Genomic DNA, 27,941 nt, shown 5'->3' on the forward strand with positions numbered 1-27,941 from the left:
CGATATGCACCGGTACAGGTAAAGACAAGTGGCACCAAGGGGTATATGATTGAAGGTAAAACATCGAAGGAACTGAATCATACGACCACGCCTATCACCCTCGCTTCCAAGTTCTTAATGTTCTTAATGTCTGAGAGAGCGAAAACGGGGCTTATTAACCACCGTACTCTCATCTGGCGAGTCTATTCATGAAAGGACTTGACCAAAGAAGCCATAATCGCGAGGACTAGACGAAATGACGCATTTCAGCAGCTCACGAGGAGAACTTGCGGGTGATCTTGGCGATGACTGCAATACAACAAGTATTAGAACCCATTCGCTGAGCTTTCGGAACGCAAACCACACATACCGTGAAGACCGACAACGGAGAAAATGAAACCCAAGCTGAGCACCAGAACAACAACAGGGTCAACCCTCAGACCAGGGCTCTCGTCAGTGTAGAGCTTGAGCATTGTGCCGGAGGAACCACCCGCACCAGCAGCACGGGTAGAGCTGGGCCTAGCATTGCGGAGGGATTCCTTGTGGTCTGCGGCCGCGCGGCGACGCAAAGCAGCTCTGGGACCACCGGGAGGAGTAGGAGAAGAAGGGCGGTTCACGGAGCCAGTGGCGGAAGCCCCAGCACCGGCGCCAGAAGACTTGGTGTCAGGGCCGGACTCGGCACCGGAGGTCAAGGGAGAAGCAGCACGAGGAGAGGCCTGGAACAGATGCAATTATGGTCAATCTTCAATTCAATGCAGAGGGCCGGTTGAGAAGAGCAATCGGAGCTTCTGTCCACAGAGGAAATAGCACTACTTCTCAAGGGACGACGATTGGGAAAAGCACTCACCATCTTGAGCAATTGAATGAGGAAAAGGGAGGAGGGAAAATCAATGAATGTGGTGAAGAAATTAGACTGTAATAAAAGCAAGAACTAATAGAAGAAGTAAAGAAATTCTGGCGACTGAAGGAAGAAGAAAATCGAATTGGGGGATGGATTAGCTGGCAAAGGGTAGGTATGTGAGGTGAGGTCGCGAGTTGCCAGAAAGAGGCCACGATCACGATTTCCAGCCAGTCGGGTATGGTAACGTATGGTTACGTAGACTTACCCCAGCTTCATGTGACCCAATCATATTCGCCCTCCACTTTCTAACCCCTGAAATGATAACGCTCAGACTGTGGCAGTTAATATCAATGAATGAGATGCTGGCTACATACTCCGTAGATTTCAGTAGTAATGAGTAGATTAGATTGTTGAAGAAGAACTGTCGCATATCATTCAAATAAAGCCAATCTGCAGTAGCGGTCTGATTGTCACTCGCAGCGTGCCAGAGCTGAGAATCTACCAAAGCTAGCTAAATGGAATTCCATCCTGGTGAACGCTTTTGAGATATTCGGTATATGACAATTATGTTGTATTTGAGTCTAAATAGTTACAATACACGCCAGAGGAGATGCACATTCGTGATATACCAGAACTTGAAGGGGAATAGAAGAAGTCATCACTGAACGCCATTGCCATCAAGGAATAGGAAGCGGAGTAAGGACGAAAAGGAAAGTGAGTGAATACGACTGAATGAAAATCGCTCAACCATACTTCAGGAGGTCGAAAATAGTCGTCAGGCAGCCTAATAAACGCAGGCAAGGTATCATATCGAAGATTCCGAGAACATGCCCCATTTGTCAGTACCCAACAGCCCGCAAGCGAGGTATAGATCAAGTACCACCGCGTACTCGCGGTCTCCGTTTCTAATATACGGAATGTAGAGGCAAAAAGTCGCATATTTGAATTCCTCAGCCTTAATCCTCCGTTTCGTTTTCAATTTAATGAATTCGTTCATGAGGAGCAAGAGAGCAATGCTCAATCAATCATCATTCGATTGGGCATTGCGCCAGTGACATTCGAAGACAACTCGGTGGTCTTTTCCGCCTCCTTGCGGGACTTCTTCTTGTTGATATGGGGCTTGAGTCCCTTGTGAAAATTGTGCATGCACATGCAAGCGTTGATGATAGTCATGACGATGAGAAAAATCGTGATGACAGCAAAGAACGTGAGTGACCGCCGCGCGGGCAGGTAATCCTTGTAAGTCTGTGGTTGGTACATGCGCACAAGCTTGAATAGGAAATAGGCCATAGCTGCAAAGTAGAGAAGCTGGACTTATGGTCAGAGAGAACAACAATAAATGTCGCGGAAGCGGGAAACATACGATGGTGATAATCATTCCGACTGAGCTCTCCCGTCGAACAAATATCGCCGCGCAAACCAGAATCAAGATCGTCACAGGTATAGCAGCTAGGGTCAGAGAGAATTCGATGTCGGCTTTATCAGTGACGATAACGACGAACTGCACCGTGAATCCGAGGAAGAAGAAAAAATCAAACTTGAGAAGTGCGACATAGATCTGGCAGTTGGTAAGTCCTCGTGTCTCCTGATTTGCATTCTGTGGATAGGAGTCGCAAACCTGGTATGTGAGAAATCGACGCTTCATTCGCAGATCAGCGCTGATATGCTTGTAGATCGACCATGCAAATTCATCATAAAGTTTCCATGCAACCATCATCATTAGAACCGTACCCATTGCCACAACGCACGGAATGATGATCAAGAAAGGCTCTGTTTCCCCCCATACGTCCGCATCGATACCGTCATTCACGGTCAGAATGGAGACAGCCTCCTTCACCTGCTGGACCTGCACTGCCCCGTAGATCAAGAGTCCGATGTTGCAAAGACATAAACCAATGACCTGAATCGTGTTCTTCATCCGCAAGGCATCATATACAAGCACCAGCTCATACAGGAATCCAAAGCTGTACAGCGCTAAGAAAATCGGAATCGTTTTTGACGCGGTGACAGCTTCGGATTTCGATTCAAGCTGGCTCTGGAAGTTGGCGAAAATGTAACTGAACGACCATGCGTTAGCACCCAAAGCGGAACGGAGATTTATAGACATTCAGGCCCACATACCATTCTAGCGCGAGAGTGATGACAGTCTGAATGAAAGTGACGATGACAAAGGACCACGTCCACATCGAATTTGGAATATACATTTTGCGCTTGGGCGGCTTTGGCGTTACATTCGTGTAGCCCTCTCGTGAACGGAAGCCTCCAGGACCTCGTCTAAACGAGGGATCAAATGACCCCCCGAGAAGAGAGGCTCGCGAATTGTGTGAATAAATTTTGACGAAATGCTCCGTGACGGAGCTCGAGTCCGCCGGAGTTTCGGTCTCAGGATACAATATGACGGTTAAACCACCTGGCGGCGGCGCGGATGCTCCTGAGACTGTTGGTGGTACAGGATAAAGAGGGTCAAGGGAGAGGATAGAAAGACGTTGTGGTGGCCTTTGCCGGTTTGTTGACCTGACTGTTCGACAGGACGTTCAGAATCAGGAGGTCACGTTCGGAGTTTTGGTCATGGAAAGTACCGAGGGTTTGTCAATACAGACAGGCGAGCCCCAGCAAGCCTTCTGTGGAGCGTCGACCTGGGGTAGGAAGAGGGAGAGAGAGGTCGACAGAGTTGAAGAAAGGACTGGGCGACGAAGAATACGAAGAAGGGCTTTGTTTTTCTCTCCCCCAGAAGAAGAGGGTTGTTGCCAAGCCGCGTGAAACGTCGTCTATCAGGCGGGGACTGGAACAGACTCCGATCATCAATCACTTCGAGACCAGTGTAAGGCTGAGCACATGTAGGGAATCACGAGTGTACGGCTGGCCTCTAGCCACAAAATCGCGCAAATGAGAAAGGGCGTGGGATGTATGGAATTCGGACGTATAACAGAAACGGAAGAAAGGATGAACGAAAGACAATTTCAATTGGCTGGTCGAAGAGCAAGAGCTATGAAGCTGGTGATAACAATAAATAAACGATGAAAGTTGTCCAAAGGGAATGGAGTAAGGTGAAAAGAGAGAGGTGTGGCCTGAACGATGGCAGTGCCAGTACCTACCTATAGCCGTGTACCAGTGGTAGGTGTCTTCCGGCAACTACCTAGGTACGTACCTCACTTTGTGGGTAGTCCTTGTGGATTTGTGGGTTTAAGCAAATTGTGGTACGGAGGAATGCTGAAAAACAGATTATTATTTTGTGATGATTTTGAGTTGGTCTGAAATGGAGTAAGCAAATGACAATGAGAATAATGCGATCTGGTTGGAGATTGCTCAGCTCGGTATCCAGGGTTCAGCAGATAGTTCACAAGTCCAGACATTGGCACTTCTCATATAATTGAGCAAGGAGCCATGGGTCAATAATATCTATCTACATCGTACCAACTATCTAGATACTTTAAAGGTTCTACTATTTTATTCTTGTCATTTATGTCCATGGATGGAGAGAATTGTCAAAGTACGGAGTAACAACAGCAAATTCGAGGCAAAGCAGACGCAACGAGCGTCCCATCTTCCTAGTTTGCCATTGTTGCTATGAGCCTATGAGGCTATGAGCTTGTGATGCTTTATTTATCCTCCAAATTGAATGTCAAGAGTGCTCTTAATCTTTCACGACTAGTGACCGCCAAGAGTTCTGTACGTAGCTAGGGACCAAATTTTCCAGCGCAGCCTCGAATGATAAGTCCCCTGTGCCTGGGGATATGGAGAACGAACCCACTAGCTGTACCAAAACAATTAAACAAAAACTGCTTACAATAGACAACTAGTCGATTCTGGTGGGGCCGACACATCAAATTTCTGCCTGTCGTAAAACGGCAATGACTGAATTTTTCTGACAGGCCCAGAATTTCCGGTGATTTTGTTTGAGACTCCATTATTATTATTCTAGCCTCCGATTACGACGGGCTTGGAACTCTCGGGGAGATTTGAATTGTGGCTTTGACCGGCTTACAATTATGCCTGGACGTGGTTCAGGAGACACTTCTACAATTATTGTAGTGAGTCTAGATAGTCGTGCTATGTGATAGGCAGATTGTGGAAATTTTGCATGAACAACTCCAAAGTCTGCCATATACACGCACAGCATTATTCCATAGACACGCCGAATTATCCCCCCGTTGTCCATACTCCGCTGAGAAATTGAGGGAGGATGATCACTTCCAATCCCGAGCAGAAAAAGGAAAAACCGTGTGCCAATTTTACTATTAATATTCCCACAGATACTACAGCAGATGCGAGACTGCAGTCTGCCCACAGCGATCTTCATCTCCCACTACTATCTTCGCGATTCGCAAATTCAAGCTACTATCATCGACTCAAGGCCTAGACCTGCTTGAAGCTCGAATACAGTCAGATTCATATTCTTTGGTTCTGCATGGCGTCATTTGTGAAAGTATGCATTTCATCAGTCCTGACCCTGCGTCCTGTGTCCTACCTATCTCCAGATGGTGGCAGTACAGTCAACATATTATTAATTAAACATACTAACACAGGGCGCCGGAGAAGGCTTGCAAATCTCTTCATCGTGGACAAGGGAATTCAACACTTTTCTTTCCTCAGGACAATAGTAATCCCTGGTGTCTTCGTGCGATTGAGTCTACTCGCGTAAATCGATCATGTGCAGTGACCATCTGCAACTGAGCTGGTCAGTCCTGAGTCCACACTTGGACTCTCAGAGCCTTGGACAGTTGGACCACGGGCCAGAGGCCCAGTTGATGATATTAAGGTTGATCGAGCCACTCAGTCAAAAGCCACAAATAGACAACAATCCGACCCAGCCATCCCCCATTGCAGCTCACCCGCATATCAATGCTAGGGAGTTCAAGGTGGCTGTGGCTGTGTCACCCAGCCTTCAGCCACTTTTGTAATTCTGGTCACACAGTAAAGGGATGGCAGAGCCACTTCAAGAGCCAAACCGAAAGACGGTGTGACAACTGTAATGTCCAGAAACTGAATCAGTGTTTTAAGAGGCAGTCGGCGGTACTCTGTAGTCCATGAGGGGAAGCGAGAAAAAAAATTTGCAAGGCGAAAAAGTTAAGGCATATAATGAGCTCCGATACGGGGAATCGAACCCCGAGCTGCCGTGTGAAAGACGGCGATGTTAGCCATTACACCATATCGGATATTTGCTGAAAGAAGCGGAAGTTTTTGTTATATAAACTAAGTCTAGTGTAACGCAAAAGTCAAACAAAAATGAAAGAAGTTATGATGACCTCCGATACGGGGAGTCGAACCCCGAGCTGCCGTGTGAAAGACGGCGATGTTAGCCGTTACACCATATCGGATTGGCTGGTATTACTGGGCTTTTGTTATATAACTCAACAAAATAAATATGTAGTTACAGAAAACAGAAATACTTGCCAGGAGCGGCTTTCGTTACATGTTATTCGATCTACTCGAGCATTACTCTATTCAACTCTCTACTTCTAACTGTTGTAGAAGATCTCGGAGGAACGAATATTAGGTTCATCCAGTCTATTGGCATCGGCCAGCTCCGCTCCGCCAACACTCACTGGAAACTTAGGTACTCAAGCCCATCGAAAGTTGCGCTGGTCATTGCGCGGGCACGGTCTACCCTCTAGGTAGTCGCGGGTCTTGAATAATGTCATTGGAAGCTCCGGTCAAAAGATGTTGCTAACTGTTTACATAACTACTCAGTCAACGACTCCACTATCATGATATCTAAGGGGGCCGGGGCCGGAAGGCTGCCTTATCAAAAACACTGCTTCCACAACCAATCGCCATTCGCTTCGATCTAACTTCCACTGATAAGGATGAGCTACGAAAACGACGTCCGCCAATGATGACGTTCAAAGCTCGAGCTGTCAGAGATAACCTACCTTATTTCCCATTGTACCGGAATTTCACAGACGACTAATTCGAAAACAGGAACTCAAGCAAGATGGAGCACCGGCAACCCCATGTGGCGCCGTGTGCCTGTGGCCCTACATCCGGATGAGATTGATAGCACGTCGCTGTCCGCGGTCCTGAGGCATGCTAATTACGAAAATATGCTCTTATCGTGGAGTCACGAGCGGCTCGTATTTCCTATCTGACGATGAAGCATAATGTTGACCAGCATGATGTCTGCGAATTCGGAGAATTATCTGGATCTCCATAGCTGTGCAGTCTGTAGTAATGGGTATATGAATGGCAGATGCCTCCTGCTCTGGGGGTTTCACCCAGATACACAACAGACTCCACAGACCACAGATCTACCAGTGATTATCAGCCTGGTAATCCACTTGGGATCTCGGTACAAGCTCCGCCATCTTGTACAACTCTAGTACACTACTCTGTTACATTGAATTGAGAGGGAATCACAGGCTGTCGAACATGTCCTCGGAGGAGGTCAAGTTTGTTGCCCCCCTTTCACAAGGGTTTGGCTATGGCATCATTATTGGATTGGGTTTCGCTTTTGCGTTGGTGATGATCTTCATTACATGGGCTCTGAAGAGGTAAGAGCTTTCTATGTCCATTCTTATCGTGTTATACTTGTTACCCGATGCAATGCCTCTCCCTTGAGCCGCAGGTTTGCTAATAATGAATTGACTTATAGATATCAGCATGAGGTCCAGACATCCGAAATGTTCTCGACCGCCGGACGGTCAGTAAAGTCGGGTTTGGTCGCCGCAGCTGTCGTCAGTAGTTGGACTTGGGCAGCTACCCTTCTACAATCTTCTGCGGTGGCTTACCAATACGGTGTCTCGGGGCCCTTCTTCTATGCTTCAGGTTAGTCCTAAGCGCAAACTAGGGCTTTGACTGATGCAACATCATTATTGATAATCACCGAATAGGTGCCTGCGTTCAAATTATATTGTTTGCGACACTGGCTATCGAGCTCAAAAGACGGGCTCCCAACGCCCATACCTTCCTGGAAGCTCTCCGCGCCCGATATGGAACTGCAGTGCATCTAGTATTCATTGTGTTCTGCCTCATGACCAATATCCTCGTCACTGCCATGTTACTCACTGGTGGTTCCGCCGTTTTGACATCTTTGACTGGGGTTCATACAGCTGCAGCCTGTTTCCTCCTCCCCATAGGTGTTGTGCTCTACACGCTTTTCGGTGGCATCAAAGCAACATTTATCACTGATTACATGCACACTGTGGTCATTATCGTCGTTATTTTCATTTTCGCTTTCTCCGCCTATGCAACGAATGCGGAGCTGGGATCCCCTGGCAAAGTGTATGATGCACTGGTTGCAGCCTCTGAGCTTCATCCAGTAGAAGGCAACGCTCAAGGGAGTTACCTTACCATGAGATCAAAGGAAGGAGGTATTTTCTGGGTGATCAACCTTGTCGGTATGTACCCCTAAACTGCCCTATGCGAGAACATAAGCTCTGACAGATGTTTTGCAGGTAACTTTGGGTTCGTAACATGCATAATCTAGGTTCAAGCCAAATTACTGACAGCCATAATAATATAGCACTGTGTTCCTTGACAATGGATACTACAATAAAGGTGCGTCTATTCTATCCTCGAATGAAGCACTGTGTCATGACGATACTGATTGCTCCCAGCCATTGCGGCAAGCCCTGTTCACGCCTTTCCCGGGTATGTCATTGGAGGTCTGTGCTGGTTTGCTATACCCTGGCTGTGCGCGACCACCATGGGAATCTCTGCACTTGCCCTCGAGGGGACTCAACGCATTAGCTCCGACGACGTCACCGCTGGCCTCGTATTGCCATTCGCTGCTGTCAAGCTTCTGGGCTACAGCGGAGCTGTATGCACGGCCCTTATGGTCTTTATGGCAGTCACTTCGGCATTCTCAGCTCAGTTGATTGCCGTCTCCTCTATCGTCACTTACGATGTCTATCAAGCGTACATCAACCCTGCCGCCAAGGGCAAGAGATTGGTGTGGGTCTCTCACATGTCTTGTATTGCCTTCGCTCTCATCATGGCTGGATTTGCAACGGGGCTCTACTACGCCGGAATTGGTATGGGCTATCTGTACTTGCTCATGGGCGTCATCATCTCCTCTGCGGTGTTTCCCGGAGCCATGACTCTTGTCTGGAAGCAACAAAATTGGATTGCCGCTGCCAGCTCACCAGTTCTTGGACTCGCGGTGTCACTTATTGCCTGGCTCGTGACCGCCAAGAAGGAATATGGCGTACTCACCGTCGCAAGCACCGGGGCGAAGTAAGTCTTGTATTGCCCTCTGGCACTTTCTTTCCCATTTGCTGATTGAAAACAATAGCTACCCTATGCTTGCCGGTAACGTCGCGGCTCTGCTCAGCCCCATCGTCTTCTCGCCGGTTCTGACATACCTTTTCGGCACTCAAAACTATGACTACGAGTCGATGCGCGCTATTCGCAAAGTCGACGATACAGATGTTGCAGCGGCGGCGCATGTGGACATCGAACTGATTCCTGGCGAGGTTGACGTGCACGACGCTCAAGCAGAGGAAGAGGAACAGCGCAAGCTCAACAAGGCGGCTCTCTACTCTCGTACGCTGACCATCGGCATGGTGATCTGCTTCCTGCTATTGTGGCCAATTCCCATGTATGGGTCTTCCTACGTTTTCAGCAAGAAATTCTTCACCGGCTGGGTGGTAGTTGGTCTGATCTGGCTTTTCTGCACTACATTTGGCGTCGTCATCTTCCCTCTCTGGGAAGGCCGTCAAAGTATCATCCGGGTCGTCAGACTCATGATCCTCGATCTCACAGGGAAGAGGCCTGCCCTTGTTGGTCAAAAATCTGGAGAGCACGATGATACCATTTCTGGTGTTGCGACGCCAACAGAGAAGATGGAACCAAAGACAGCCGCCTGAAGCTCCCTTTTCGTGGAACTATTCTGACGACAGAGGATACGAAGTGATGTCTGATTAGTGCCTTTGTGCTGGGATCCATGAGATCTCATGTTGTCATGCTCGATTTATACCCCTTTCGTTACGTTAAGTAGATAATACCTAATTTCATTAGTCTCTCTACCATGGGCATTTTGCTAGCAACACTTGCATGCTATTAGAATGTGGTATCTTCACTAAACGCAACGAGCTAAATTCCATTCACCAAGCATGACACATATCATTGTAATGACAACAAATCACTGGCCCCTCGGCTCGTCATTTATAGCTGTAATTCTGCTGCGGTGGTGGCTGGGGTTGTCCCTGCCCCTGTCCCTGGGGTGGGCAGCCCTGCTGCGGATAACCGCCGCCAGCGCCGCCAGCAGCATAATATGCCTGCGGCGGTGGTGCAGGACCTGGCGGTATGCCTTGCGGAGGTCTTGTGTCCGGCGTAATATCAGGTCGATCGCTGTAGATAGTTAGAGAGAGTAAAGGGAGATTTCAGCGGCAATTTTGAGGGAAACGTGGGAGCCTTACCGCAGGTCCTGAGTAAATCGGCACGTGTAGCATGTTACTTCCTGTCAAGTTTTAGAAGCCCGTGGTTGTACAGTCCAAGGGGGAAAACTCACCTTGTACTTGTGTGTTGCGAGAGGGATACAGGGCTGAAATTTGGATGTTAGTTTCTGCTTTTACATGGAGTCAGTAGGCTTGCAAGGTCATACAATGAAGCAAACGGTAAACCACGGCCTGGAATATACTTCATTAGCAATACTTTCATGATGAGATTCCGGTTACATGACATACCACCGAGTTATACAGTGTCCGTTCCAGTGTTGGCCTACACAAGTTGGAATCAGTACATCACCGTTTCTCGGTTCAGGTACATCTCATGTGACTTCATTCAGGTACTCACAATTGTAGCAGTATGCTCTGACATTCTCGTAACCTTCGAGCATCGAAGTAAATTCTTTGATTCAGCGTTAGCAGTGGAGCAAAGATAGTAAGCATATTGTGAGCTTGCGGACAAGCACTGCTATGTAGCTTGCGTATCCAGCAATATATTGCCGATGACATAGTTGTGTCTTGTTGGTGGGCGAAGACCTTACCATGTGTTCCGAATGTGATGCAAATCGCCATGATGAAGTTTCCAAGTCACAAAAACCCCGGAGTTAATGTCGATTAAATATTTCGAATTATAGCATAAGACAATGCTGGAATAAGAGAGGCCTCAAGCTGGAAGTTTCGTAAATAGAAGATGCTTGCTCAAGGGGCAAGGCAGCGGTAGTAGGTGATATGTGGCGCTGTGGCTTGGCACTTGGCATCTGCTTTCAGAAGAGAGAAACAGACACAACATGTGATGATACCAAGTCTGAAGAATCGTCCACGTTCCTGCCATCAGACACATGCACAATACTAAGAATTGGCCGAGTCAAGTGTGTCACAGGATCGTTTCATGGTCTTGTTGTCATGTAGGGTTCGTATAGCCATTATCTTCTGGGATTGGTAGTAAACATGATAGACAAGCCATTAGGCCATGATTGAACATGTATTCTTAACAAAATTGTACTTCTATCTCAAAAATTTGACAAGAATTGGAAAGCAACAGCGCGCAAGCAAACGGGTTAAAGTCGCTCAAGGCAAGCAGGGGAAATCATTCATGCAGCGTGCTGCCGAGGACGGTATCATCAAGACACATTGGACTTGTCCAGCAGCAACCGAAGTCTGTTACGTCCAGCAGCAGCGCACCACCCTCCGTGTGTGACTGTTCTCGAAGGGTCGACTCCGGGTTTACCACTTTTCAGCTGAAGGGCTTCGTAATGTCGACTCTCCATCCGAAAAGTAGGAAGTGAACATAGATGTATGATTTTATTGTGTCTTGAAGAGGAGGATGGCGCAGTGTCCGAGGTAGAAGTAAATGAAGTGCTTCGTCTCTAGAATGACATTAGTTGCTATTCAGAGCGGATGAGCCCCCAATACTTACCATGTGTAACGAAGCTGCCAAAGTTTCTTCCTACGACGCAATGCCATGTCGCTCCCTTGCGCGAATCAAACTGCCAAATCGTGAGTCATTCAATCGACGCATGACATCTCGGACGGATAAAGCGGACTTCTCTCTTGATGTACTGGGCAATGTCCTGATAATGTTAAGCATCCTAACGGACAACAAAAGACCCCAAGTGGAATTACACACCTTCTCAATGTGATATTTCTCCATCGCCTCAGTGGCTGGAAAAATCAGCTGCCGAACTCTCACTGGAAGCTAAGAGAGATCATACCAACTTCAACAGCCTCTTGCTGCATCTCCTCCGTCTATTGAACGACATGAGTACCTCCTTCGTGACTAAACGACTGGACTCTCTTACCATATCGACGGACTTGATTTGAGCTGGAGAAGACTTTCAGTTGCGCTCATAGATGAATTGACTGCAACGCGACACTTACGCTCCAGCTTCTCCTTCTTCTCGGTGGCCATGCTTCTAGTAGAGATAGGGCGGTTAGAAGGTGCGGATAGAAACAGCAGTTATAGATTGAGAAAAAGTTTATCTCAAGATCCGAAAGATAAATATGAATTGAGAATGAAATTTCAGAATATAAACATCGTTATCATTAGATGTCCAAACAATGATGCGACAACCATCGCGTTGATGACGCACGGGCCATGCCCACAACTGTCTCACCGCCTCGGCACTATAAGGAAGCATCAGCCAAAATTTTTTTTTGATTCCCTCTCAATCATCTGCGGATAACTCTGCACCCACGAGACACAATCATGGAGAACACAAGAGTGTTCGTGTCTGGCCTTCCGCCGACATTCACAAATGATCAACTGAGGAAGCATTTTTCAAGCCGCTTCCAGATCACAGACGCTCATGTACTTCCAAAGCGCAGGATTGGCTTCGTCGGCTTCAAAAGCCCAGAGGCAGCCCAGCAAGCGGCTTCTTACTTCAATAAAACATATGTCAAGATGTCTAAGATCTCAGTAGAGATTGCTAAGCCGGTATGTCATTCTGCCTTGTGAACCACCCTGATTTCGGTCCGATGTCCTGCTGTTATTTTCTTCTTCGCCCGCTGACTTCCTGCAAAGTTGGTCTTGAGACTGACCAGAATTATTGTAGATTGACTCTGAGCCTGTCAAAAAGACAGAGAAATACAAGAAACAATCAGCCTCAGATGACTCAGCCGCAGGAAACACACTCAAACGTAAACGGGATGGGGATAACACCCAGAAGGATTCCCAATTGCAAGAGTACCTTTCCATAATAGAGCATCCTTCGAAGACTAAAACGTGGGCCAATGGTGAAGACTTTCTCAACACAGTTCAAAACCAACCACCATCAAGTGACCAGCGCGATGATACGACTGAACAAGTCGAGGAGCCTTCTCACAATCAGCGGAAGAAAGCGAGAGTGGAGGACCAACAAGAGGTGGCCCATGGTCGAGAGCCTGAACCAATGGTTTTTGACAAGACTGAGGAAGAGCATGAGAGAACAATTGCAGATGAGCGGGGTGAAGCTATTTCCCACACACAAGAAGAGCCAGACCCAGTCTCGGATGCCGATTGGCTTCGTTCGAAGACGAGTCGTCTTCTAGGTCTACTTGACGAGGACGAGCAGGTTGAATTCGATTCTACAGCCCAGCGAAAATCCGATACATCGCCGCAGCCAGCGACTGTCTCAAAAGCCGACGTTCAACACTCCAATGATAGCAAGACTGCTGTCGAATCATCGACCGAGGCAGAGGAGGTTGACACGAATATTGAAAATATACGTCTTTCCTCACGGTTGTTTGTTCGAAATCTACCCTACGACGCCAGTGAATCAGATCTGGAGCCCGTTTTTTCCAAGTTTGGCAAAGTTGAAGAGGTTCGTTTTATCTTTTTTTCCTTTTCTTACTGCCCTCCACCGCCTCCTCCCGGTAGAGAGTTGCTCGAATGATGATCTTCCTGATAGGGACATCTGATGCAAAAGCACATGATGCGAACAGGACAAGAGATTTTAGTAGATGCTTCTTGAATATCTGAAGAGCAACCTCCACTGAACAAATTCTACTTCTTTGACACGCAAAAGAACGCTTGACGAATTCTCGCTAATGGTTGCAGATTCACGTTGCCTTTGACACTCGGTCTACCACCAGCAAGGGATTCGCCTACGTCCAGTACATCGAACCTGATGCGGCCGTCCAGGCATATAAAGAGTTGGATGGAAAGCACTTTCAAGGCCGCTTAATGCACATCTTGCCGGCTGCTGCGAAGAAGACTTACAAAATCGACGAACATGAACTGTCGAAATTACCTCTCAAGAAACAAAAGCAGATCAAGCGGAAGATGGAAGCTTCTTCGTCCACATTCAGCTGGAATTCATTATACATGAATGTGAGTTTAGATCCGAGTAGTCGCTATGTCTATGAGCCGGCTAACAGGATATTCATAGACTGATGCAGTCATGTCCTCGGTGGCTGAGCGACTTGGTGTCTCCAAAGCTGATCTTTTAGATCCCACTTCGGCAGATGCCGGCGTGAAGCAAGCACATGCTGAGACGCATGTCATTCAGGAAACCAAAGCCTACTTCACAGCGAACGGTGTCAATCTCGACGCCTTCAAGCAGCGGGAGCGAGGCAATACTGCCATTCTAGTAAAAAACTTCTCTTATGGCGTCAAGGTTGACGATTTGAGAAAGTTATTTGAGCCCTATGGTCAGATCACAAGACTACTAATGCCACCCAGTGGTACAATAGCGATCATTGAATTTGCTAGGCCAGATGAAGCGCAGAATGCTTTCAAAGGCCTTGCATACCGAAAAGTGGGAGACTCTATCCTCTTCTTAGAAAAAGCCCCTACGAATCTTTTCGATGCGATAAGTGTGTCGCAGACTTCCGTCCCCGAGACCAAGGCTGTGTCCCAAGGCTTCTCGACAGCCGACACTTTCGCAGCTGACGATGCGGACGAACCTGTGGTCACATCGACCCTCTTCGTAAAGAACCTTAACTTTTCCACGACCAACGAAAAGTTCACGGAGCTGTTCAAGCCACTGGACGGCTTCGTTTCGGCCAGGATCAAAACCAAGCCTGATCCTAAACGACCTGGACAGACACTTAGCATGGGCTTTGGCTTTGTCGACTTCAGGACGAAAGCTCAGGCCCAGGCTGCTCTTGCTGCAATGAATGGCTACAAGCTTGATCAACATGAGTTGGTAGTAAGGGCATCCAACAAGGCCATGGATGCTGCCGAGGAGAGAAGACGCGAGGACACAGCAAAGAAAATTGCGGCGCGTCGGACAAAAATCATCATCAAGAACTTACCATTCCAAGCAACCAAGAAAGATGTCAGGTCGCTCTTTGGAGCCTATGGGCAGCTACGCTCTGTGCGGGTTCCTAAGAAGTTTGACCGGTCTGCTCGTGGTTTCGGTTTTGCTGACTTCGTAAGCGCTCGCGAAGCGGAAAATGCCATGGACGCGCTTAAGAATACGCATCTCCTGGGTAGAAGATTGGTATTGGAATTCGCAAATGAGGAGGCCATTGATGCAGAGCAAGAGATCGAGCAGATCGAGAAGAAAGTAGGGGAGCAGCTGGACAGGGTCAAACTGCAAAAGCTCACAGGAACCGGGCGCAAAAAGTTCACTGTAGGGGCACAGGAAGACGAGGAGAGCTGAAAGCCCTTCTCCCTGTGCATAGGGACCATTACTGCCAACGACGACTACTTCTTTGATATCATCCCTTGCTTGAGCGAAAGTCGAGGCACGGAAGCAAGCAGGCCCGGCCGACACGTTCCTGTAACCGTCAGTACGTACATACGCGTCCTGCAAAGCATCAATCACCTCGTGCATCTTAATTGAGCCTCTTCTTTCCATCCCATTCCATCCCACTTCCTTGGATATCGCGAGTCACGTCCACCCTGGATATTTCCCTCTCCTATATACGCTTAGCTTCCTTAATTCTGGGATACCAATACAGCAGAATCGGAGGAGAGCTTTCTGCCCTGCCTTCTGACCTACATTCCTCATGTCCTTTTAGTAAAGAGCTTCAACATTCCTTAATTATGTTGTTCAACGTCTTGCATTCTTCAAGAGGGGTCTTTGCCACCTATCAACTCGTCATGGCTCATTCGTACCTGCTTGAACAGCGACTGCCAGTTTTCAATGTGCGCAGCATCAAAATCCCCGAGCAGGTGCTCACTGGATCGTGCCCTTTGTGAGCGCCCCTTGCGTCCCCTTATTTTTCCCTCTCCAACTCATGCTTCTTCTTCACTCCTGATTTGTTGCAGCAAGGCGGCCGCTGCCCTACTCTCCTCGTCACCTTGTTTGGACGCGTGAAGTTCAGGGCAAAAGGCCGCCTTGGACGACCGAGGGTGCGCTCGAAGGGACTACTGCCAAACAAGCAGCGCGGTCGAGCAATGTAGATACTAGGGCTTCGATAACCCTCTCGGTGTCAAGGGAAAATGCTTCCCTATAAACATCTTGTTGTTCGCTCCCACATTCTCTTTCCCAGGTTCTTACATTCTCTTCCCAGCATCTGCGTTCTTGATCGCTGCTTGGTGACTGCTGCGTTCTTTGCCAGGCAGTAAGCATTTCGCGGGCCTCATCACACCTTCTCTTTGGAATCTGTCATTCTTTCCCAAGAGCCCTTTGTTGGTGTCCACCCTCGATGGCTACTGACTGGCAGCCCGAGTGTATTGCACCTCAGCATCAGTCAAGTCTGGAGAACATCGGACACCATACGGATCGAGCTCTCCAGAACACCTCGGGCAATGTACAGTCGTACTCGGACGCTATCGTTCACGGTGAGGTGACTGGTCGTGATGACCATCTACAGCATCTGGCCTATAAATATCCTCATGCCCCTGTGCACCCTCATCCCATGCCCACTGCTACCAGTCTGCATCCTCACCACATCCTAAACGCTCGAGTCCAAGCGAAAAAGCTTCGGCGAGTTCAATCAGTTGGTCCAAACCATCCTGGCGCTCGTAGGGGAAGAAGCTACCTCAAATCTCAAAAGTATTTGGAGTATCGGGCACGGCCTCGGCGGGACACTGGCAAGGATGGGGAACCGGTTTGGTCTGATGAGCTCGAGGACGCTTTCCAGCAAGGTAAATGAAGATCTATTGACATCGATTTTTGTACTGTATGTGGTAACACTGTTTAGCGCTGGAGGCAAACCCACCTATGGGTAGAAGAAAGTGGTCCGAACGAGGAAAGTCATATGGCCGAAACGAACTCATTGCAGAGTATATCTACAAGATGACCGGCAAGAAGAGGACAAGAAAGCAAGTTTCAAGTCACTTGCAGGTTCTTGACTCCTTCCTCAAGGGTGATCCCGATTGTAAGGCCACTTGCTCCAAGTGAATCATTCGACGACTGACGTTAACATGACAATATTCAGGGGAGAGACTCGTACGGGAGCAACCGGCGGACCGTTCAAGCAATCAACATCAGTCGGTCGGTCCTAAATGGAGAACCTCGCTGGACCATCCTCTGCCCAGTCATTATGGTGGGCACATACACACGGCTTACCATGATCATCTGAGGCCAGTGCAGCCTTACGTTGGGGAGCTTCCTCCGCCCCATTTCACCCTGGGCTCGAACTTGCATGAACGAAATACTGATACGATTCATGGCTTCAATTTTGACATGTGGGTGAGCGCGCCTCAGCAGGCGAATCAGGTCGACAAAGCCTTCCATGTGTACACACGCCTTCAAGGAGACCAATACCACCCTGTCGCCCCCCCTATGCCCTTGGAGAACGTCAGGGACTGGCGCACTACTTTCCCACATCTGAACTCTGTGATGGAGGAGCTGAACGGCCCCTTGGACTGCGAGATCATTCTGCTCGAAGCGAGTCTGAAGCTGATGAATGATTTCCCCCCGCCGGGTTCCAAGCTGGGGATTCAGTTGGATATAGACTTTGCACCTCCTGGCATGACGGATGCCACGGTACTCAGTCAGATGGACAATTGGACATGTAGCACATTCATGTATGAAGATGGCCATCGGTTGTCGGAGGCCTATCACAACCTTGCCAGACCAGTCTCCACCAAAGTGAAACCCCCATTTGAGTCGTCGTGGTGGGCTAAACTCTTCACAGAGCTCACGCAGGACAAGCAAATGGCCGAAAAATCAGGACAGCACCAGAATGCGGATGATCATATCAGGCAGTTTTTCCGCTCTCTGTCCGCCGTGCAAGAGATCCGAGCGATCCCTCAAAACTCGCGGCGAGTCTCTCATCAGGGCTCTGGCCATTCCAGCGACGAGAGCAAGAGGATGGCAATCTTACTGTGGAAGTTCCGGCAGACTCGACCTGACGAGGTTGGTTTGACAACCTGGAGAAAGCTGATTCCTCCACCCGACCGAACGATAATGAATAGCCCCAAGCCGGCCACGGGGATTGACCTACCCCCATTGTCTCTCGATTCGATTCTACTGAAACCACAGCCCCCGAACGTGTACCACGCGCCTCAAGCTCACGACATGTTGCACCATACCGGAAATTCTCAACCGCATTGGCCTTTGTACCCGCCACCGCATGAGAACATACCCAATATGTATCATCCGACGGGCTCCTTTGACTTCTTGAACTCGGTCACCAAGCCCGAAGACGGACTTCCGGATAGAACTGCAGTCACTTCCATCTTGGACTCCTTCTCGGGTTTGCCGCCGCAGGAGACCAGTCAGCCGTCAAGTCTCAATGTCTCCAGCGGCGGACCTGTGATGCTCAATGTTCATGACATGTCCCTGTCGCACCCTAATCTTGCTGGGTACGCCTTGAGCCACGACAACCACTACGTACCCTCTCAGCAACACGGAGTCAGCGTCCACGACAGTAGCAGTGTTTTGAGCAATATCTTTGGTTCTGGGTCGCAGTCAATGGACGAAATCGGACATAGCCAGAGCGCATGGGGCCCTCCGATCCCGTCGACGACCATTCCGGGCGATGTAGGCTCCAACAACTACACGCATCTTCCGTACCATCACCACGGCCATCAGCCGCCGGTATCCCGCGAGTCGCATCCACCAAACGGCTACGAGGGCTTGATGGGACCGGATGACCTGATGGACAAGATCGTGGGCAGCATGCCTGACGATCCTGGCATGAATGGGGCAGGACCCGATCATGCCAGTGCCGCCTATACAGATACCAATGCAGTTGAGGCGGTCCAATAAAGGACTATATCCATTGGAAACTCTTTCTATTCTTAATGGTAATCATATTACCAAAAGTGTGTTGAGATACCATTTTCGTTTCTCCTCTTCCGTCTCTTTCTCTACTTCGGTGTCTTTTATATTGAAATCTTAGCGCAGCATTGCTGTCGGCCTTGGTTCGTTTTCTCCGGGGTTGGGGTTCGCTTTTCGGAGTACTTAATACGTTTCTCATTCTCTTGTTATTCTCAAAGTCTTCAATGTATTATAGTCTTTCTAGTAATCATAATGGTACCATGTCCTTGGTTCTGCGCCTGATCTCGGGCCTTTCAGTATGTCGATGGGATTGTGGAGTAATTCTTCAATATCGATCATCATGTTTTGCCGGAATACTACAGGTGGATTTTCTGGACTCAACGACCCGCTGATAAATTATGAAATGCTGCTTCAGAGCGAAGGTTTCAGACTATTACTGGTGAGATCTTGCTGGTGGAATTCAGCCGGCGGCAGAACAAGCAATTTAGCCGGTATTAACCATCCGTCCATCCCACTTGCCAACGGACTTTAGCCTCAAACTCCAGCTTCATCGACGCCTCATTGGCTTCCCAGCGCAATTCCCCTGCCGGTTTTATCCCAGATGGGGTTGGTATGGAGCAGCAAGAAGCCCAGGCCAGAGAAATTTGGAGAAGATCATTGACCATGATGCGCGCGTGCCTTTTATCTGCTGCCCCTCCCCCTCCTACTTCTTATTCTCCTTGATAAGAATCCCATCCGCCAGCTGCCGTTCTTCTTTTCCTGTAAGTCCTGCGTCTTTCTGCGATTGAGTGTCTTTGAGAGCCTCTTCTGAGAGTTTTCTTATTCGTCCCAAGGTCAAAAGAGATTCAATTCTGTTGAAATCACTATATTCACAATGACTACCCCATCCGTCAAGCTCAACAGCGGTTATGACATGCCCCTCGTGGGTTTTGGCCTCTGGAAGGTCAACAATGACACTTGTGCCGACCAGATCTACCATGCCATCAAGGCTGGTTACCGTCTCTTCGACGGCGCCTGCGGTAAGTAAATGTTCTCGATCTCCAGCGGAAAGGCAGAGCGACAGAGTCCTGACCATCGCAGATTACGGCAATGAGGTCGAGGCTGGCAAGGGTGTTGCTCGTGCCATCCAGGAAGGCATTGTGAAGCGTGAAGAGCTCTTCATTGTATCCAAGCTCTGGAACAGCTTCCACGACGGTGAGCGCGTCGAGCCCATCTGCCGCAAGCAGCTGGCCGACTGGGGTCTTGACTACTTCGACCTGTACATTGTCCACTTCCCCATTGCCCTCAAGTACGTCGATCCCGCCGTCCGGTACCCTCCCGGGTGGCTGTCCGAGAACAACAAGCTGGAGTTCAGCAATGCCTCCATCCAGGAGACCTGGACCGCCATGGAGTCGCTGGTCGACAAGAAGCTCGCCCGCAGCATCGGTGTCAGCAACTTCAGCGCTCAGTTGCTGATGGATCTACTGCGCTATGCTCGCGTCCGCCCTGCCACCCTCCAGATCGAACACCACCCTTACCTCACCCAGGAGCGCCTGGTCACCTATGCCCAGAAGGAGGGCCTTGCCGTGACTGCGTACTCGTCGTTCGGTCCTCTGAGCTTCGTCGAGCTGGACCTGAAGGATGCTCACGAGACTCCCAAGCTGTTCGACCACGACACTATCAAGGGTATTGCTGAGAAGCACGGCAAGACTCCCGCTCAGGTCCTGCTGCGCTGGGCTACGCAGCGCAACGTTGCCGTCATCCCCAAGAGCAACGACCCCACTCGTCTCGCTCAGAACCTCGATGTCACCGGCTGGGATCTTGAGGCCAGCGAGATTGAGGCCATCAGCTCCCTGAACCGGAACCTCAGATTCAACGACCCTCTTGCTGTAAGTTCAGCCTAGCCGTCTTTATGCCATTTCAGATCACTAACTCATTTCGCTTTTAGTACGGCTTCTACGCTCCCATCTTCTAAACTGGTCCTTTGGTGGATGATGGTTGATGTCCTACGGTTCAAGTAAAATACCATGTTTTTCCCAGTATATAGTTATGACCTCGATGCATGCATTCAGTGAATAGACCGCATGATACTCATGCTCACAATAAACATCCCAGTAGCATAATCATTTTTATCATAAACCAAGTTAGCGAGAGGAATAATGCATCCGATGGCTGGAGATATAGAGACTTCATTTGGGCAGGTAGAGCGGCTATCGGAGCGACAACACGCCGAGACAGCATCATCGGCCTCGGAACTAGTATCACCATCACCAACCAAACCCTCAGATCCGCACCAGATCAATGCATACAGCAGAATCAACTCCCCAAACACAATGGCCTCTCCTCTCGGGCGCCTCGCCTCGCAATCAATCCACATCGTCGCCAATCCCAACCCCATTTCCCTCGCCGAAAGCAAACTAATCCTCAGCGCTCTACAAAAGTTTGGCGAAGTCGTCACATTCCGAAACCTCAAGGTACGGTATACCCATCATCTTCCACTCCCAACTCGTTATCAAACTGACAGAGGAGTAAAAAACAAAAGTACGACACAACCAACACCTCCAAAGCTCCCACGCGCCCCATCCTCGCCATCTTCGACTCCCCCGACGCCGCAAAACAAGCCATCTCCTCCTCCCCGCTAACCATCCGCCTCCCCAACAACCACGACTCCCAGTCCGAGGGAGTCAGGAAACCAGATTCGAGAGCCAAACCAGAGTTTCTGAAATGCGAGATCCTCCCGTCCCGCCATAACCACGAGTCCGCGCTCCAGCGGAACCCCTTCCACGGCACCTTCCGCGTCTACGACTCGACGTACCAGTACCGGGATCTTGTGAAGACGGGGATCCCGCTGAAGGAACTGGCCGATGAGACGATGAGTCGCAAGCGGCATGAGCCGTTCCGGGTGAAGAGGCAGATGATGAAGGAGAACAAGCGGTTGGGCGCGACGTCGTTGATGAGGTTATACCGGGAGGGACTCGGGGAAGAGATGCCAGAAGAGGAGGGGGAGGAACCTGAGAGTGGAAATCGAGCCGAGGCCGGAGTGAATAGATTGGGAGAGAGATGAGTGGATGTGCGACCGAGAGATTCGCCCACTTGCGGATCTGATGTGAGGATGGTGGCCCAGCTCTTCGTATCGACTTTTGGTCTCGACAATTACTCGAAGAAGCATGCGACTTCTGTGTCACTGAGCGCGGGAGACTCCACACCATCAGCATTGGATGCTTGCGCCGACTTGCTCGCTTCCAGGCTGCTGCAGAACAGAGACGAGTCGGTTGGCATTCACTGAGACGACCAGGACGTGTATACTCCGCGTTCAGGGCCAGATATTGCTGACGGAGGACATACAGTACGTCCGCACGAGGACGAGGCCATACACCAACTATCCTGCAGGCTGATTTCTGCAACGCTTACGAGTTTGGTTGGCAGAGCCAACCATATGGCATTGACCATTACTTTGTCATATTTTTTGATATAGACAAGCCTCCTATAGCCCCATAGCTCAGACAAATCATGTGCGAAAGGGAATTTGGGCGACGATCACTTCCGATCCTCAGCCCACAAATGCAATATTATCATAATCATTATCAATGTATACCTTCCCACACAACATCACCCAAGCCGGACAAAAGCTAGAAAGCCATCGTTAGCAACCCATCCTAGGTCCCGAGAAGCCAAAGAAAGTGAACTTACTCGCATCAATCTGTATAATTTGCGGCAGCGCCAACCGCACCTTGTTGCGATACAACGCCGGCCCCTTGGTCTGCAATGGGTTCCCTTCAAAATACACCGTCTGCAGCTTCTCTTTATCCTTCAACTGGCGCTCCACCTCCTCGAAGCTCTCGAGCTGGTTGTTGGATGCCCACAGCTCTTCCAGATTCTTCAGATGGGAGAGGTGTTCCAGCTTCGAAACTTGGTTATTGGAGAAATCAAGGACGCGTAACGAGGTATTGGACTCGAGTCCGCTGAGGTCGGTGATGGCGTTGTGGGATAGGTAGAGTTCTTCGAGGTTCTTCAGCGAGGAGAGGCCAGTGATGCTCGTGAGTCGATTCGACTGGATGGAGATGATGCGGAGGTTCGAGAGGGCGTCGAGGTTCTGGTTGAGTTAGCCCGGTCGGAAATATGGCAAGGTAATAGACAAACCTTCATCTCCGTGATCTTGTTCTTCCCAAGCCAGAGCTCCTCCAACGAGGTTAGAGTGTCGAGATTCTCGATTTCCTGCTCTATTCAGCCCAGTCCCCCTTCAAGTCACTCCTGAAAGTCACGCACCCTAATCCTGTTCGCCCCCAGCTCCAGATTCCGCAACTTCGTCAAGCCCTCCAACCCCTCAATCTTGGATATCCTGTCCTGAACAAAGTACAGATCCGTCAAATTGACCAAATGCGAGATATTCTTGATGTGCTTGATTTTGTTGAAGCTCAGATCTAGACTTGTCAGATCCCGGAAGTCATCGAGACCCTTGATGTGCGAGATAAGGTTATCGTAGAGGTCGAGTTCGAGCAGCGTGGGCGCGATTTCGGAGGGGAAGTCGATGCGAGTAATCTGGTTCTGTCGGAGGCATATTCTCTACATGGATCATACCGTGAGCCCCGTTAGCCGAATGGGGCTGCTGCGGGTGTGAGACGGAGACAACGTACCTGGAGCTTGGGGAATCGTTCTAGTCGCAAAGCTGGGATCGAAGTGATGCGGCAATGTACGAGGTCGATTTCCTAGCATGCCATGAGCCCCCAGTTCCAAGAATGAGACACTGCCGTAGACAAAAACATACTTGCGTCTCTCGATCCTCATCCTCGAGCAGATCTGCCAACAATTAGCCACTCAAGATTCGCCCGAAACGCGCCGACATTCAAGTATCAGTCCGGAACACAACTTCAGCCAACACTCCGGTACGTCCCAGACAGGAAATTGACCTACCCTCATCAGCCTCAATCTCCTCAACCGGCGGCGCATCAGAATCCGAGTAATCTGGATCCTCCAGGGCCTCCGGATTTGTGATCGTAGCCTTAGGCTCGACTCTCAGCTTCCCATCCCAGCCTTTACTATCTTTCATCGTTGCAAAGTGTTGTGGAGATCAGACGGAGATTTTTTTTTCGATTAACGCTCCGAAGAACGCGTGACGGAGTGCGGGGGAGCTCTTTATGTAAAAGAGGGGCAGAACCGGATAGGTGAACACGATTATGGAGAGTCTAGAAGGAATTCGCAGAGCGCAGTTAGCATAGAGATGGCTGAAGTTAAATTAAAAAGAAAGAAGCCCTGTACCCTGAACCTGAAAGTCTGGTAGTATAGTGGTGGCGTGCAAGTGGTGATGATGATTATTCTCCCCTAGATAGTCATCGCGGCCGTATTTCCCCGTCCGCCTTCTACTAGAGAGCGATTGACAATCTGCCAGCATCATGCCCATGATTACTGGAAGAATTAAAGGTAATTCAATAAATTTTGAAAATGAGTTTCGCAATCACTTTGCCCATGTCAACTATGTTCCAATTTTTCTTTAGGTTATTATCATCGGAACACGGTTCAAGCTGTATTCGGGGAAACTCTTTTATATACGGCACATGCGCCGGAGCCATGAGGTACATATACATTAAAAGGTCACAATTCTGCGCCAAGTGTAGAATCAACGGTATGCTTTGCGAAATACCAAGGACAGTGACATGCACACTGGGACCTTTATGGAGATGCCGCTCCTTAGACAGGGTTCCAAGAAACAAATCATGGCTGAAGAATGACAAGAGGACGCTGGCGTTGAAGGGTGTTCACAAAACAACAAAGAAAGGTATCGATGGACTGGACAGCGGCGTGCTCTCTGGAGCGACGTTGATGGTGGGAATGAAACACAGAAATTTGAAGCAAAGAGAATGTCGATGACAGAGGAGCGTGTACATGAGACCAGCTAGTCTTCGGCTACAGCCCAAGACAGACGCCTGCGTAATGCAAGAGAATCTCACACGGCAACAGATCAATGAAAAAGAACCAGGGAGGAGCGGAACGAAACTGGGTCGATATGGTATCTGCTCGCTTGGAGTGCAGAAGAAAAGGAGACGTGATTGGAGGGGGTGCTGGAACAGAGAAACAGGATGATTGATGGGTGCAAACATGGATGATCAATAGGTAAGACTCAGTCTAGGAAATCACAGACAGGCGAAACCAAAATGCTGGGCCCACACGTCTATATGGGTCACAAGAAGGGAGAATAGAAGAAGGGGTAAGGGTAAAACGGCAGAAGAAGTGATTATGGTAGATTCAGACATAAGCTGTGACCCTCGCAGATTCTGGCAAAAAAAATGCTTGCTCTTCTTCTCCTCCTGATCTCACTAGTGCTTGAATGACGGGAGAAGCGCCTCCGTATGTCTCGAACAAAGGAAAATCGGTTCCGTGGGAGCCTTTCTTTTTGTAATCACGTAAAAAAATCGAGAATGCAGCTCGACGAGGAAAATGCCGGGAGGAGATAAAGTTACAGAGATTACATCGCAACGTCGAGGACCAGACTGACGTCTTTTACTTGTGCGCCAGCAAGGTCTTCGAGGACAGGAATCAAGTCGAGAAGCTCGTTATCGTGGGCGTCAGAGAACCAGCTGCTGATGGGTATCGCGTGTTGAGGGTGGAAAATGTACGAAGTTGGAGAATTGTCGATGATAATCGTCTCTCGAAGGTCACGGCCAACCTGTGAGAGGTCCTACAGTAAAGAAATCAATGGCTTGCTCTCATTGTGACCTTAGCTGCGTGAGGAGGCTACTGACCTTGACATAATTACCTTGGTGATTGTAGCAACTGTCTCTGAAGAGCCTGTGGTGAACAACATTATGGATGTCAAGTTGATCCAGTAGAGGATCACCGTACTTTCGGCCAAATCAGGAACTGTCCATAAAATGGTATCGGGATGGGAAAGCTCACCTTAGAAACAGAGGCAGTAAAGACAACCACCTCGTACAATTCTCCAACACGCTTCATGAATTGGTCGACTCCAGGTCGTTTGATCACGTAGATGTTGTGGTACTGGCCTTCGATCTCCACAGGGATAGTGAAATCGGCACGCTCAAGAACCTGTTTATAATGTGTCAGAAACACGTAGCTCACTACATGAAGGGCTTAGGAGGCTGGATAATTACTTTGAAGCTACTGTGGACCAGCGTTTCATCCAAGTCGAGGACCAGGCATTTCCGGTTCCGCAAATGTGGCAATGGAGGGGGTAGCAGCCATTGATGGGGTCTCTCGGGAGTCGCGATCTGTATTTGTTTCCCCAGAGGAACTTGCGGAGGGGGAGGGGGAGGAATTTCTGCTGGCAGACTGGTTTCTTCTTCGTGTGATGACTGGACATCATTGTATTCGACTGCAGACGAAGTCGGTTGCGCTTCGTTAGAGCCCGAGCTGTCCTCAGCAACGTGCAATGGCAATGAAGCCACAGGCTCTTCCGATTTGATCGCGAGATCGTTGGTCTTCTCTGTCTCAGTTGCCACTATGACCGGGGTCTGAGCATTCTGAAGGGCGTCAGAGCGAGTAGCATCAACTTGGCCATACTGAGAGGACGGTTCATGGCTGGACTCGAATTCACCAGAAGCTGACAGGTTGCCATCGAGCTGCGCGCCTTTCTCGGAGGTGCTGGCAGTTTTGTCCTCCTCCTTCGAAGGAGGTTGATTTGAAGTTACCGTCGAGTTCGCCTTCTCCTCTCCAAAGAGTTTTGGTTCTTCAGATTCTGTCCGACTCGAATGATTGACATTGAGATCAGGTTTCTCCGGTGTTGGCTGAGTCGCAGGGACTGAAGGTCGCCTGGCAGTCTTCTTCGGCGGAATGGCAGAGTCGTCCGGGTCGACATCAGATGACGAGCAGCAACTTAGAAAGGCGAACAGCCTGAGCGTAACCTTGGGCTTGTTTTCTGGTTTGGGATTGTCCCGCGCCTCAGAGTTAGTCGCTGCCTTTTGCTCACCCATACTTGTTGCCCCCTGAGATGGCCGCCAAGATCTCCTGCTACTACCTCTACTTCTGTCCCTCCGCCCCTTCAAGATGCTTCTTCTCGAACCTCGTAGCGTGTTTTCTGAATCATCATGTGCGGCGTCCTTGTTATTGTCTAATGCCGATTGACCGTCCGCCTTCGACGATGAACGCGATGGACTTGGGACCAGCAAATGGTGCTGCTTGGACGGATCGCTCGTATTCGTTGCAGGATTCGGGCTCCCGAGGGCTTGAGTTGATGGGATGGACGTAAAAGCAGGCTCAGTAGGCTCTAACGGTTTTGACTGAGGAGAGGCATCTGTGTCTTTGGCATTGTCCTGAGGCGACGATCCAGGACCTGGTCGAAACAGCGTTAGCAACTCGGATGAAGGGTGTGCGACGGTCCGCAGTGATGGACTATGACAGCAGCGACGAACAAAATGCTCTTACCTGAGTCGGTGTTGCCCGCGACGACAGGCATCGGCACTTCTCCTGTGGGTTCACTGGATGTTTTGGGCGGAGAATCTCGCTCGGAGCTCCCTCCGAGCATCTGGAGGCTAGCAGAGCGAGATTCACAGAATCAAGAATGACAGAATTCAAAAGGCGTAGAAGATTCGACGGCGATGTGTTATGTCGAAACACACGCTTGATGACCACCAGGGTTCCGCCGAGAGGGGGCAAGGCGGCTCGAGAGATGTAAAGTCACAACAGCCTCCTGGATCGAGTAGTCGGAGAGGTAAAGTGCTTAGCTTCCAGGTCGGGACTACCGCCTTAAATGAGGTTAGTGCACAGCACTACTAAGAAAGGTCGTGGCAGGGAGAGTTGCGAGTCGCCAAACCACTCGGTCCACCCTATGGAGTCACAGAAAAACACACAGCTGGCGAGGAAGCAGAGAGAAATGCGCTCCGGGTTCAATCTGGGATGGTACGATAGGATGGAGGTCGATGGATGATGGATGAAATTCAACCTCACGAACGAGTCGGGGAAGTCACGTGGCAAAACCAAACCAGGGTCGTGCTGGGGGGGGGGGGGGAAACCAGGATCGCGCCACAATGAAAAGAAACACACTCTCCCTCGGCCGGTTTCAAGCTGCTGCTTTCGGGGACTTTCTTTGATGGCCAAATAGGGCTTACGCTTTACTTGGGGAGTGCCGGGAGACAAAAAAGACATTTAACCCGGCTAAACCAGTTCCCGTCTCCGACCAAAGCATTTTTCCTCGGGGGGGGGGAG

General features: G+C 49.5%; 10 protein-coding genes across 10 annotated transcripts; 4 read left to right on the top strand and 6 right to left on the bottom strand.

The window, feature by feature from the left end:
- Positions 1-253: 253 nt before the first annotated feature.
- SBH1 (SEC61-beta family protein) lies at positions 254-829 on the bottom strand (the record flags this gene model as incomplete). The annotated part of the gene is made up of 3 exons (XM_026759218.1): positions 254-288; positions 350-695; positions 827-829. The coding sequence occupies 3 exons, from the start codon at positions 827-829 to the stop codon at positions 254-256; spliced, it is 384 nt and encodes a 127-aa protein (XP_026613021.1).
- Positions 830-1,837: 1,008 nt separating this feature from the next.
- CDV56_105723 (uncharacterized protein) lies at positions 1,838-3,024 on the bottom strand (the record flags this gene model as incomplete). The annotated part of the gene is made up of 3 exons (XM_026759342.1): positions 1,838-2,128; positions 2,184-2,877; positions 2,942-3,024. The coding sequence occupies 3 exons, from the start codon at positions 3,022-3,024 to the stop codon at positions 1,838-1,840; spliced, it is 1,068 nt and encodes a 355-aa protein (XP_026613022.1).
- Positions 3,025-7,189: 4,165 nt separating this feature from the next.
- CDV56_106094 (sodium:solute symporter family protein) lies at positions 7,190-9,627 on the top strand (the record flags this gene model as incomplete). Its single annotated transcript, XM_026759713.1, has 7 exons — positions 7,190-7,311; positions 7,413-7,585; positions 7,651-8,157; positions 8,215-8,224; positions 8,283-8,317; positions 8,377-8,995; positions 9,054-9,627. 7 exons carry the CDS (start codon positions 7,190-7,192, stop codon positions 9,625-9,627), a joined length of 2,040 nt encoding a protein of 679 aa, XP_026613023.1.
- Positions 9,628-9,921: 294 nt separating this feature from the next.
- CDV56_106267 (rhodopsin family protein) lies at positions 9,922-10,779 on the bottom strand (the record flags this gene model as incomplete). The annotated part of the gene is made up of 7 exons (XM_026759886.1): positions 9,922-10,111; positions 10,180-10,220; positions 10,272-10,304; positions 10,365-10,389; positions 10,447-10,480; positions 10,556-10,609; positions 10,749-10,779. 7 exons carry the CDS (start codon positions 10,777-10,779, stop codon positions 9,922-9,924), a joined length of 408 nt encoding a protein of 135 aa, XP_026613024.1.
- Positions 10,780-11,508: 729 nt separating this feature from the next.
- On the bottom strand, positions 11,509-12,115 carry CDV56_106376 (dynein light chain DYN2; the record flags this gene model as incomplete). The annotated part of the gene is made up of 6 exons (XM_026759995.1): positions 11,509-11,573; positions 11,624-11,693; positions 11,834-11,868; positions 11,919-11,952; positions 12,006-12,028; positions 12,085-12,115. The coding sequence occupies 6 exons, from the start codon at positions 12,113-12,115 to the stop codon at positions 11,509-11,511; spliced, it is 258 nt and encodes an 85-aa protein (XP_026613025.1).
- A 297-nt stretch (positions 12,116-12,412) lies between these two features.
- On the top strand, positions 12,413-15,290 carry mrd1 (RNA-binding ribosome biosynthesis protein MRD1; the record flags this gene model as incomplete). Its single annotated transcript, XM_026760044.1, has 4 exons — positions 12,413-12,640; positions 12,759-13,505; positions 13,742-14,014; positions 14,073-15,290. The coding sequence occupies 4 exons, from the start codon at positions 12,413-12,415 to the stop codon at positions 15,288-15,290; spliced, it is 2,466 nt and encodes an 821-aa protein (XP_026613026.1).
- Positions 15,291-16,281: 991 nt separating this feature from the next.
- abaA (transcription factor AbaA) lies at positions 16,282-18,794 on the top strand (the record flags this gene model as incomplete). Its single annotated transcript, XM_026760291.1, has 3 exons — positions 16,282-16,723; positions 16,780-16,956; positions 17,017-18,794. 3 exons carry the CDS (start codon positions 16,282-16,284, stop codon positions 18,792-18,794), a joined length of 2,397 nt encoding a protein of 798 aa, XP_026613027.1.
- An 886-nt stretch (positions 18,795-19,680) lies between these two features.
- On the top strand, positions 19,681-20,760 carry XYL1 (aldo/keto reductase; the record flags this gene model as incomplete). Its single annotated transcript, XM_026760470.1, has 3 exons — positions 19,681-19,825; positions 19,887-20,674; positions 20,734-20,760. 3 exons carry the CDS (start codon positions 19,681-19,683, stop codon positions 20,758-20,760), a joined length of 960 nt encoding a protein of 319 aa, XP_026613028.1.
- Positions 20,761-22,394: 1,634 nt separating this feature from the next.
- Positions 22,395-23,832, bottom strand: CDV56_107000 (putative protein phosphatase PP1 regulatory subunit Sds22; the record flags this gene model as incomplete). The annotated part of the gene is made up of 7 exons (XM_026760619.1): positions 22,395-22,414; positions 22,476-22,878; positions 22,926-23,000; positions 23,052-23,348; positions 23,420-23,491; positions 23,551-23,582; positions 23,697-23,832. The coding sequence occupies 7 exons, from the start codon at positions 23,830-23,832 to the stop codon at positions 22,395-22,397; spliced, it is 1,035 nt and encodes a 344-aa protein (XP_026613029.1).
- Positions 23,833-25,245: 1,413 nt separating this feature from the next.
- Positions 25,246-27,261, bottom strand: psrA (putative general stress response phosphoprotein phosphatase Psr1/2; the record flags this gene model as incomplete). Its single annotated transcript, XM_026760745.1, has 5 exons — positions 25,246-25,458; positions 25,523-25,621; positions 25,677-25,826; positions 25,892-27,069; positions 27,162-27,261. The coding sequence occupies 5 exons, from the start codon at positions 27,259-27,261 to the stop codon at positions 25,246-25,248; spliced, it is 1,740 nt and encodes a 579-aa protein (XP_026613030.1).
- Between the last annotated feature and the right edge of the window lie 680 nt (positions 27,262-27,941).

The sequence above is a fragment of the Aspergillus thermomutatus genome (genome assembly GCF_002237265.1).
Source record: "Aspergillus thermomutatus strain HMR AF 39 chromosome Unknown NODE_145, whole genome shotgun sequence".
Classification (NCBI taxonomy): Eukaryota; Fungi; Ascomycota; class Eurotiomycetes; order Eurotiales; family Aspergillaceae; genus Aspergillus; species Aspergillus thermomutatus.